Genomic DNA, 10640 nt, shown 5'->3' on the forward strand with positions numbered 1-10640 from the left:
TTTGGTTTCCCCCACTGAGGAGGGACCTCCAAGCTCTGGTGGTTTAGAGAGGGGTGTGGCACACAATCCCCCCGAGGTTGGGCCATGGAGCAAGTGTTCCTTCGAGATGTCTTCATAAAGAAGAAGGGTAGGCAACTGATCGTCCCCATGCTGCTTCCAAACGGTGGGTGACAACCTGAGCATTTCCCATACACTTACATTTCACCTTCACAGCAACCCCAAGAGGCAGGAGCTATTGTTGCTGTTGTTGTTGTTGTCATCATCATCGTCGTTAAGAGAGGGGGGAAACTGAGGCACAGAAAGTTCAGTAAAAAGACCAAAGTCGGCAGCTAGGAAGTAGCTGGAGCAAGGCTCAAGCTTGCGCAGGCTGTGTGGCTAAGCGGACATGAAGACTGCCGCGCACCAACCAGCACCGAGAGCAAAGGAAAGGGCAACTATGGGTGTGTCCATTACTCAACCTTTGGGCTTTGCTTCTGTGACAGGTTTCAGGGGCTCCTCTCTGGCTCTGTCAGAAGCACGCTCACAGCTCCTTATCCATCAGTGCCTCTCCCTGCCTAGGCAGCCAACCGTAGAGGTCACACCTGGGGAGGGAGGGAGGGAGGGAGGGAGGAAGGAAGGAGGGAGGGAGGGAGGGAGGGAAGGAGGGAGGGAGGGAGGAAGGGATGGAGGGAGGGAAGGAGGGAGGGAGGGAGGGAGAGAGGGAGGGAGGGAAAGAGGGAAGGAGGGAAGGAGGGAAGGAGGGAGGGAGGGAGGGAGGGAGGGAGGGAAGGAGGGAAGGAGGGAGGGAGGGAGGGAGGGAGGGAGGGAAGGAGGGAGGGAGGGAGGGAAGGAGGGAAGGAAGGAGGGAGGGAGGGAGGAAGGGATGGAGGGAGGGAAGGAAGGAGGGAGGGAGGGAAGGAGGGAAGGAGGGAGGGAGGGAGACCCAAGCACTACGCTATTCTCCCCAGACGAGCAGGAGAGCTAGGGAAGGTTGGAGCCCTTCTAGCTGCGCAGAATGGGGAACCACGGCCCTTTCTTTCCGTGTGTTGGAGGGAAAATCATTTTGGGGGAGCTCACTCTCCCCCATCTGAAGTTTGTTTGCCTCCATGGTCTCGTGGCTCTGGGCTTCTGGGGCTAAACAGCCCCAGCTGGGGAGCAGGGTGAGAGAGGGTAGGCTTCATACACCACAGCCTGTCCCTGCCCAGGGCTCAGCATGCCTGATGTGATTCTAACAGGGGTACAAACATCCCCGGAATAGAGAGAGGACTTGGTGCCCATTTACTGTATGTCAGACTCCCTGCTCCTGCCAAGGTAGACAAGGCAGTGCCCTCCAGGGAAGGGGAAACAGTCCTTGTGTTCATTTAAAGACACCACAGTCACAACAACACTGGAATCCCGCCCTGGCCCCCCATGCACGGTCTACTGCTTTGGTGAACTGACTTCATGTAGACTATTGCAGCATCGAAACTTCTATTCAAGATGTGGCCTGAGGTAGAAAACCACAAATTCCAAATACGAAAAGAGATAGTGACACCCTTTGGAAACCACAGAAGATTGTTCCAAGACCCCCAAGGGATACCAAAATCCAAGGGTGCTCAAGTCCCTTGGAGAAAACGGCATGAGATTGGCATGTACCTATGTACACCCTCCCACACGCTTTAACCCTTCCTCGGTCCCTTATAAAACCTAACACAACACACTGCCACAGAGTCAAATGTATTGTTCAGAGAATAACAAGAAAAAGTACGCACGTTCAATGCAGATGCACTTTTTAATATGTTTGATCCACAGTTGGTGGGATTCGCATGAAGAACCCCCAGAGTTCAGAGGGTGACTATACGTAGGTTAGGTCACATGATACTATGTGTAGCTCTAGTTGATTAGGTACTTATTCTCCTACCCACCACAAAATGAGTGTTAATTAGGAAATGGTTATTCCTGTGTGAAGGGAAACCAAGCCATTTTGCAACACACACAGTGCCCACCTTCCCCAACAGGAGACGCTGGGGGTCTCCTCATCTCACCACACCTGGTCCTTCCTTCAGGGGGTCACTTTTGCTCCCCTCCTCCCTCTTTTCAACTTTGTGGATCTTAAAGTTTTTAAAAATAGTTTTATTGTGGTATGATTCATTCGGCACATCATTTACCCTCATGACGTTGAAGATATTGACTGCTATACAACCGCCTCCACAGTTTAACTTTAGAACACTCTTGTCACCCCTAAAGAAACCTGAACTCCTTAACAATTACTCCAAATTCATGCCTTCACCACACCCCAATCCTAGCCAACACTGACCTACTTTCTCTATTGTGGGTTTGCCTGCTGTGGACATTTCACATGAGTGGAATTGTGCAGATGTGGCCTTTTATGACAAGCTTTTCTCGTCTAAGGATTTCAAGGGCCATTCACGCTATGAAGCGTATATGTACCTTATTTCTTTTCAGGGCTGAGTAATAGTCCATGTTTGGATATCATATTGTGCTCATCTGGCTGAAAAGGAACTAATTGTGTCAGGGAAGTTCTTCGCTCTCATTGCCAATCCCTGGTCCAGGAAAACATCCCTGAAGACACCCAGAGTGTGCCCTGGGCCAGCATGTGCTTCTCTGTCTACAAGGCAGGTTCTGGTTATTATTATTATTATTATTATTATTAATTAATTTTTTTTTTTTTTACAGATTCCAAACCAAGTCTCAGTGTTGACTCTTGGGCTGGTCTGAGAGCTGATTTGGGCGGACGATTTGGGTCCACTCTGCCGGCTCAGCTCTCAGCCAGTGTCTAGCCCTGCAGCCTCTCTCCCTATGCGATCTTTCTCTTCCGCTTTAGGAACCCCTTCATCGGTAGGTGATAACTGCGTGGAACTACAGCCAACCGGTGTTTACCCGGACCTCACTCAGGATGCTAAGGACCACCCTGAGAGGGGTTCGAAGCTGAACCTCTGCTGACAGAGGAGGCTCTGGCAGCGTTTGTCCCCGCACAGTCTCCGTTCTGGCCCTTTTGTCCCGGAGCGCCGGGATCTCTAGGCCCCAGCTACCTAGAGACTTGTGGTGATGAGCACAGCAGCTAAATGAGCAACAGCGATGAGGAGGAGCCCGCGTGCTGAAGGAGCCTCTGAGGCGGCTCTGCTGACCCTGCTACATCGGGGGATTCACAGACGGGGGTGGGGAGGGCGAACTTATCCACATCTGCTCTCTCATTCTAGAGACCCTGAGGTCAGGGAAGTCACAGCACCTGCCCTAAACAGGAAGGGACACCGGCTTCCAAGGCCACTTCAAAGTGGGGCGGGGTCCGAGTGTTAATAAAGAGTTGTTCTGGCGGTTCTCCCGGTGGCAGGCTTCTTGATAGACATTGTTCTGGGCCTCCCGTGGATTCCAAAGCCGGGTGTGCCTGAAGAACTACTCCTTCTACCTGCCCGAAGGCCGCCACCCCACCCCCCACCCCCCCACCCCCACCCCGTCCTCTTTTCGCCTTCACGCTCCTTGCTACTTCCACTTCGTCCACGAGAGGGCGCCAGACACCAATGGTTGACGATGAAAGAGCCGGGCCTAAGGACTGTCACGGAAGTTGTGGATGGATCTTGAAAGGGTGTCTGTCAACTTCACCTGACTTTATTCTCCTAGAAAACATTCGTCTTGGGGGCATACTCTCTCTGTAGGGAGTTTTTTATAGTCATAGTTCTGAAGAGCATATTACTGAATGCAAAGGATACATTTCCCTAAGCCTTCCAACCTCTCCGCTGTTCATCCTTCTATCTTTTGCAACAGCAGAAAAGTGAGGCAGAGACTCATCACTCCTTCCTCAGAATTACAACATTACAAATGAAAATGAGTGCGGTCATGTTAAATTGTCGATTCACCCTCTGGGTCTGCAGGTGGCCTCCTCTGAGGCAGGCGAGGATGTAGGGTAACATGGTGATGTGCTAGGGAGCGCCACAGGGCCCCAGTGTCTTGTTCCTGGGGCATCGAGGCACTGGCTGCTGCCCACTGCACTCGGGGCTGCTCTGTGAGCAGGGTGGGACGCAAGCTGGAGGTCAATACCCAAGGGCAGTGAGTGGAGCCTGGAGATCCGGAAGACGAGGAGGATCATGGGACCGTTGACTTGGAAAGGAACTTTACAGCTTGGGCCTGGGCCTGGAGCCCAGAGGGAAAGAGATTGTAGGCTGCATGCAGGAAAAGTGTCGCAGGTCAGCAGAGCCGGGGCAACAGCACAGAACGGTCCCTTCACTGTTCAAGGCCCAGCCTGGTGGGCCCGGGAGGGTAGGGGTTTTTTTATTTGTTTGTTTGTTGTTTGGTTTTGTTCTGTTTTGTTTGTTTGTGGGTAGCTGTGAAGGTGGCCTAAGACAACACTGTGAGCTTCCTTAAAAGGAGATTTTGTTGCTGCACCTTGATGGCCCCATTCTGAACTCGGTAGACGGCAAGATTTTGTCACAGTGTTGTTGGACACCCTGTGCCTGGAATAAGAATGGAGGTGGGAGGAGTTGGCTATACCTGCCTGTAGAGAAAGCTCCCAGGCCTGGGTTCAGGCTCAAGGCTCAAGGCCTTGCCAGCTCCCTCACTGACGCAAATTACCTATCACTAGGCACATGTGGCCTGCTGGGGTCAAACATTTGACATAAGCCCAAAGGGACTGAATTTCAGCTCTGAGAGTTGAAGTAGGCCCATGCTGTCCCCTCAGCAGAGCTTCCCCACACTCCCAGCCCTTCCCAGAAGACCCCCCCCAACACATAGCCAAAGCCCTCTGAGCTGCCTCCCACCCCTAATTCAAAGAGACCCTGAAATCCTCTTGCTTTCGAGTGGTGCCCGGAGAAAAGCTGAATTTGTACCCACGGTCCTAAAATAAGGAGCTAGTCGGTCAAAGAAATGAATGCTCCTGTTGGTCCTCCTTTCCACAGGACCTGTGATTTAGTGATGCCCCCGAGGGCCAGTGGCCAGGAAGGTGTGATTTAGGAAGAAAGGGCACATGCAGGAAGGGCAGACACCTGGGAGAAACGCAACGTCACAACTTGAGGCAGTCCGGGCATGGCTGGCCAACTTCTCGAGGCCGTAGCCTCCTCTGCACACACCCGTGGGCTCTTCCACAGTGGAAGGTGTGCCCATCCGCTCACGCGTGTGCCACGGACAGGGTGGGGAGTGGAGCAGTTTCAGGGAACAAAAGCACACAGATGTGATGCAGAAGAGGCCACCCAGGGGGGATCCTGAGCCCAGACACACTAAAAGCTGACGTTCTTCAAGTCCCGGGAGCAGCGGTACCTGCCGTCCGGGAACGTGGAGCACAGCAGGCTGGGTGAGCAGGGGCAGGTGTGGTGCTGGCGTTTCCTGAAGTAGGGGACCTGGAGAGAGAAGGAAGCCGTCCATCAGCCACAGGGAAGGCCTGCAAATGTCTCCTCCCAACCAACAATAACGGAGACCACTCCAAGGCGCTGAGTGACAAAATGGCATGACAGCATCACCCAGCTAATTCGTGGACGAGCGAGGATTTGAACCTCAGAACCTGTGGCCATGCGCTCGCTCTCGCGCACACAGACACACGATTGCAAACGCTCTCACACCTCTGGCAAGTGAATCTCTCTGCTTACTGGTGTGTTCCTCAGTTCTGTGGTCGGGAAAGACATTTGTTTATATGTGTGTTATTGTATGCGTGGGGGCGCAATGGGGAGAGCATGCCTGTGGAGATCAGAGGACAACTCGTGAGGTCTGTTCTGTCCTTCCGCCTTTATGTCTGTTCTAGGAACCAAACTCAGCCACCATGTTTTCATAGTAAGCTCTTTTACCTGCTGAGTCATCTCACCCCACCCCCACCCCCCCACCCCCCACCCATGGGTTTTAAATAGAGTGATAAGGAGACTAGGTCCAGCACTGGCCTACCTGGGTTCGAATCCCAGACCTGCTGTTTACCATATTGGTAACAACTGACCACCTGTTTACCCTCGCCGAGCTTTGACTTTATCATCTACAAAACGGGTTAATAGCTCCTAAATGGCTCTATGGCTATACAGACTGAGACTGTATATTTATTGAACACTTACTGTGGACAGATGGCCTGTAGGGAGCGTTCAGCAATTTGTTTTATGTTAATGCTGATGTCCTTATTGGGAGCGTGAATCATTCTTAATCATTTCCCATAGCCCAAGGCAATGAGGGTGGGAGAGCGTTCAGCTCTCAGCTTCCTGAGCCCATGGTGGTTAAAAACAAATCAATGGCCTTGAGGGGCATTAGGAGAGGTTGCTGGAAGATTCTCTGACTCCAGATGAGCCCTGGAGCTTGTACAGACAAGTCACCAGAGCTCCAAGGACTGCTAAGGGGCACTGGATATGCTTAGGTCCAGCCCAGCAAGGTCCCTGACACTTAGTGGCCCCACCCTCCAAAGGCTTCAGGTTGCAGCTACATCATCTGACCCTCCTAAAGCCAAGAGCCTCTTGGTTGTCCTGTGCCCTTGGGGGCTAGAGACAGTCGCAGAGTTCGCTGCTTAGGGCACAGAAGAGGAAGTCCCCCTTAGAGAGTGTACTCTGCTCTAGCTGTAGCCCTGTACCAGAGGCCATTTTGTGTTCTTAAAGAGAGTCTGTTCCTGAGAACAAAGGACATTTGGGAGCCTTTTAAAACTGTCACTTCAGGGTTAACTACCCTGCCCTCAATAAACACAGCAGGTAGAAAACTGAGGGTGGCCAGCCTGATGGCTAGCCGCCTTTGTGATTGCTGGAGCACTCCACAAAAACCAAGGAGGCTGTACCCCACACCAGTGGCCTAGGGCTGTGGTTGACTTCAGAAAACTCCATTCTAGTCCCAGCCATCTCATAGACCGTGCCTTGAGCGAGTCACATGATCTGTGATCATACCTCAGTTTGCTAATGAAAACGCAGGGATACTTTAAAGATCAAATCCTAACTGTTTCTCCAGCCTGTCTAGAAGGGTGCAGATGGACAATGTCAGCATCCAAACCAGTGTCCGGACAGCATCTGCAGGCCTAAGTAAGGCTGCTGCCTGGGGCAGCCTCCCCATGGCTGTCTGCTTCCCTTCTTCCAGTTAGGCGGGATCCACTGTGGAGGGCGCAGTATTAATCTCCCCCAATATCGTCATCAGAAGCCTCAGACTCCAATGGTCTAAGTTGCATCCAGGCCCCAGGATCCCTGTCTGCTTGCCCATGCTCGTTCACGCACAGGCCCATCCAGCGCCAGCAGAGTACCTTGTGGCTTCCTGGGTGGCACTCCTCTCCTTCCCGACCCAGTGGGGTGCACAGCCTCAGCCCCCGCAGCCACAGACTGACGGCACAGCAGGTGCCTGCCCCACACTGGACATCTCGCTCACAGGCCTACAGGAGAGAGAAAGGGCCAGCCCATCAGTGCCAACCAAGAGAACAAAGCAAAGGGAACACTAAGCCTTTCTTGTCAGAATCTGGAGGAAGTGACTGAGTGCCGGGGATTAACAGGACACGTTGGCTGGAAAAACCACTGCTTGCCTCAGGCAGGACACTCAGGGTTCAGCACACTACCCGACCTCAACCTGGGGAACCATCCCAGCTCGGCGACAAGGCAGTCCCCGTTCCCTGAGGAGACCTATGTTAGAAGGCATAGCTTTTCTAATACCAGTCAACACTGATACAATTGACTGAATTAGAACTCTCTGCTTGGGGGTAAAAGGGGAGTCTTTGGTGGTCCAAAGCCATGGATGCTCCCTGCTGAGTTATCTCGGGGAAGAGGGAGGGGTGGAGAATTCTCTGTCTTCCAATGTGCATTGACATTGTCAGCTGCCTCCCTGCTTGAATCCCACGGCCTAACCCAGGGGCCTGTGGACGGGTATCTCCACCAGTGCTTCTCCGCTGGCCTCTCTGGGCCCCTGACATGGACCCTTCTGGTTCGGGCTGTTTGGACCTGCTGGGTTCCTGGGGAATGCCTATGTAAGGAAAGGTCAAAGGTGCCCACTTTATACCAACGCCAGGGTCAAGAAGGCAGGCAGGAAAAACGGAGAAACAGCCAGCCTGGCCACACTGCACAGAGGCCAAGTGGCTTCAGAGCTGAAGCTGGAAGCTGAGTTGTGATTTGCTTTTCTCCAGTGGCAGGCCCACAAAGCACCTCCAGTCTGCCGGCGTGGGACATGACAGGACCTGGAAGCTCCAGGCCTTTCCAGATGAGGAGGTGAGAATGCCACCAGAGAAGGTACAGGTGAGCATCACCATCAGTGACTCTAACCCACAGATGCGCTTCTCACACCCAAGCCAGTCCCTATCAAAGGAAGGGCGAGGGAAGTAAGTCCCACTGGGACTCTCCTCCCCTGACAGTGGCAGGCGTGGCACTCTGGGAGGTTGGGCCCTACAGCCTAGACTGTCGCTGTCTAAGGAGCAAGGGACCGCAGAGGTCAGGACCTGGTGTCTTTCTGGGAGACAGACGAGGGACATCAAAGGGACATGGGAAATGGAGGGCAGCTGGGCACCCCTCGATTCCTTCCCCTCAACAGTGTGTTCTGACCAAGCGCTGCTCATCTGGCCATTCATTCGCTCCATCTGACTGACCTGACCCTCTTACCTCATTGTGCTCCTTATTAAGACATGTCCCACCTCCCTTAGGCCTCTCTGCCTGTTGCCACTCGGGGATAGATGTTGGAGCTGGCTTGGTGACCCTGACACCCAGCAGCTCATCGGGCTGTGTACTCCCAAACCTCACTCTGTGTGGCAATCCTCTCGTCTCTCCTGGGTCTGACGCCCCGGTCTTCAGGGCAAACACAAGCAGGCTCTCTCCACAGTCACACTCACTAGACGCAATTCTGCCTTCAAAGCATTCGCTTGCACTGTGTGTTATTTTGAATGGACTCCCTTTCCTAAGAAAATGACAGTGAGGTTGCTTTTTCTGTGAAAATTAAAATTTATCCAGTTCCAGGAATTGACTGGCATTATCCACACTTACCTTCCAAGTAAAAGGTTGGAGGAGGTTGAAATAAAAGTTCTCTCTCTCTCTCTCTCTCTCTCTCTCTCTCTCTCTCTCTCTCTCTCTCTCTCTCTCTCTCCCTCCTGACTTCTACCAGGAAAACTCCCAGGAGAAACACTGTGTTTTGGTTTGTGATAAAGATGGTCCTCATATGACACAGCATGTGTCTACATGATGGGGACAGGTCCCGTGGGACATCTGAAAGGCCACCATGCTCAGAGTGAGGTGTTCGGTAGCCTTGGGCTGGACCCCTGCTAACTCGTTTGGGGTGTATTCTGCCAATGCTGGTGCCACCCATCTTCCCCTGGGAACCCACTAAGGAGTGAAAGGAGGTGTCTGGTGCATTCTTCCTAACAGCAAAAGTAGACCTGAGGTGGGACTCTGTGTCCTTTCCTGAGCCACACCAGCATGCTCTGTAAGTTAACACAGAGTAGACCAGACACCGATGAAAACCAAGGTGTGGGTAAGACAAATGGGGCTTGGTGGGGGCGGGGGTGGGGAGGCACGAATCCACCCTCCAAAGAAACTTCCCCTGGCACACACTAAGGAATCCTCATTTTACTAAATACTCAATGTCAAAATCCCAGTGCCCTCCCAATGTATTTAAAAACCACTATATTTACACACAGCTTCTCAAAACCCCCCTCTGTCTATCGGAGTGAGGTCTGACCCATCGAAAGATTACATGCACCCCCCCACACACTCCTAGGCAGTGACCACCTCCCAAATCCCTTTGGTTTAGGTGACTTGGAGCAGCAGGGCCTTCGTGGTTCTCAGCTCACATCCTGTGCAGAACCCTGATCTTGACCCCAACCCAAGCCTATGGAGAAGGCTAGAAACTTACCCCTGTGATCACAGCACAGTGGGACACAGTTGCTAGGAGGAACACGATGAAGACTTGCGTGGTCCCTCTCATGATCACTCGGGGTGTAGACAAACGCCGTCCACTCCAGTGCCTCTCACTTCCTTCTGCCCTGCCTTGCGCTGGGCAAGCAGAGAAGGCCAGGCTGTCCTGCGTCTACCTCCTTCAGATTTATAGAGTCGGATCCAGGACTGCCTCTGGATGCCTCATCTCGCTCTTCCCTCCCATCGCCAGCGTTATTCAGATGAGCTCAGACGAGACCTGAATCTCTAACGGCAGCGCATCACCGTCAGAACTGATAAAAATGGGCACATCGGGGGACTTTGACAGTCGCTCTAACTCTTCCGAGGGCATCACGCTTCCAACAGTTGCCTGCAATTCACTTGCTATCCATTTCTGTCTCTGCATCCTTCTTCGATGCTTGGGCCAGGAGAGTGGCTTCAGTCATGAATTAAGAGATTTGCAACATCGATTTTTTTTCCTCACCCACACCGAACTTCGCAGCCTACAGGAGTGTTTATCCTCTCACACTCAAGCCATCAAGCATCATGTGGGCATTTACCCTGAATTCAGCACAGAGGTGGTTGAGAAGACAGAGGGTGAGGCGGTGTCTGTTCCTGACCCCTAAAAGGTTAAAATTCCCCAAATGGAGACAGTATACAGTGAGAAAATGCATCTGCAATGTTGATGCTCCTCACAGATACGCAGGCGGGTCTGCTCTCCTACAGGCTCTAGACCTATAATACCTGTGTGCTGGTGAGTCTTCTATGTCTAATTGATTGGCTTCAGAATCACTATGGAAATACACCTCCTGGTACGTCTATGAGGATAATTCCAGAAAACGGAAATTGAAGAGGGAAGATCTACCATGTCTGTGAGGTCCGTCC

At 52.5% G+C, this 10640-nt stretch overlaps 1 protein-coding gene across 1 annotated transcript; it reads right to left on the reverse strand.

Moving 5' to 3' along the window:
* Window positions 1–4862: 4862 nt before the first annotated feature.
* Window positions 4863–10377, reverse strand: Prok1 (prokineticin 1). Its single transcript, XM_006979511.4, has 3 exons — window positions 9736–10377; window positions 7157–7282; window positions 4863–5306 (listed from the first exon to the last, which is right to left on the reverse strand). The coding sequence occupies exons 1-3, from the start codon at window positions 9805–9807 to the stop codon at window positions 5187–5189; spliced, it is 318 nt and encodes a 105-aa protein (XP_006979573.1). The 5' UTR covers window positions 9808–10377; the 3' UTR covers window positions 4863–5186.
* Window positions 10378–10640: the final 263 nt, after the last annotated feature.

This window comes from Peromyscus maniculatus, chromosome 6, assembly GCF_049852395.1.
Source record: "Peromyscus maniculatus bairdii isolate BWxNUB_F1_BW_parent chromosome 6, HU_Pman_BW_mat_3.1, whole genome shotgun sequence".
NCBI classification, from domain to species: Eukaryota; Metazoa; Chordata; class Mammalia; order Rodentia; family Cricetidae; genus Peromyscus; species Peromyscus maniculatus.

Excerpts from the sequence above, each read along its gene's own strand:
- Prok1 (XM_006979511.4), bottom strand. The coding sequence starts at position 9,807 with ATGAGAGGGACCACGCAAGTCTTCATCGTGTTCCTCCTAGCAACTGTG. Across the intron at positions 7,283-9,735 it reads ACTGTGCTGTGATCACAGGG|GCCTGTGAGCGAGATGTCCA; the intron begins GTAAGTTTCTAG and ends TCTCTCCTGTAG. Across the intron at positions 5,307-7,156 it reads GCCACCCAGGAAGCCACAAG|GTCCCCTACTTCAGGAAACG; the intron begins GTACTCTGCTGG and ends TTCTCTCTCCAG.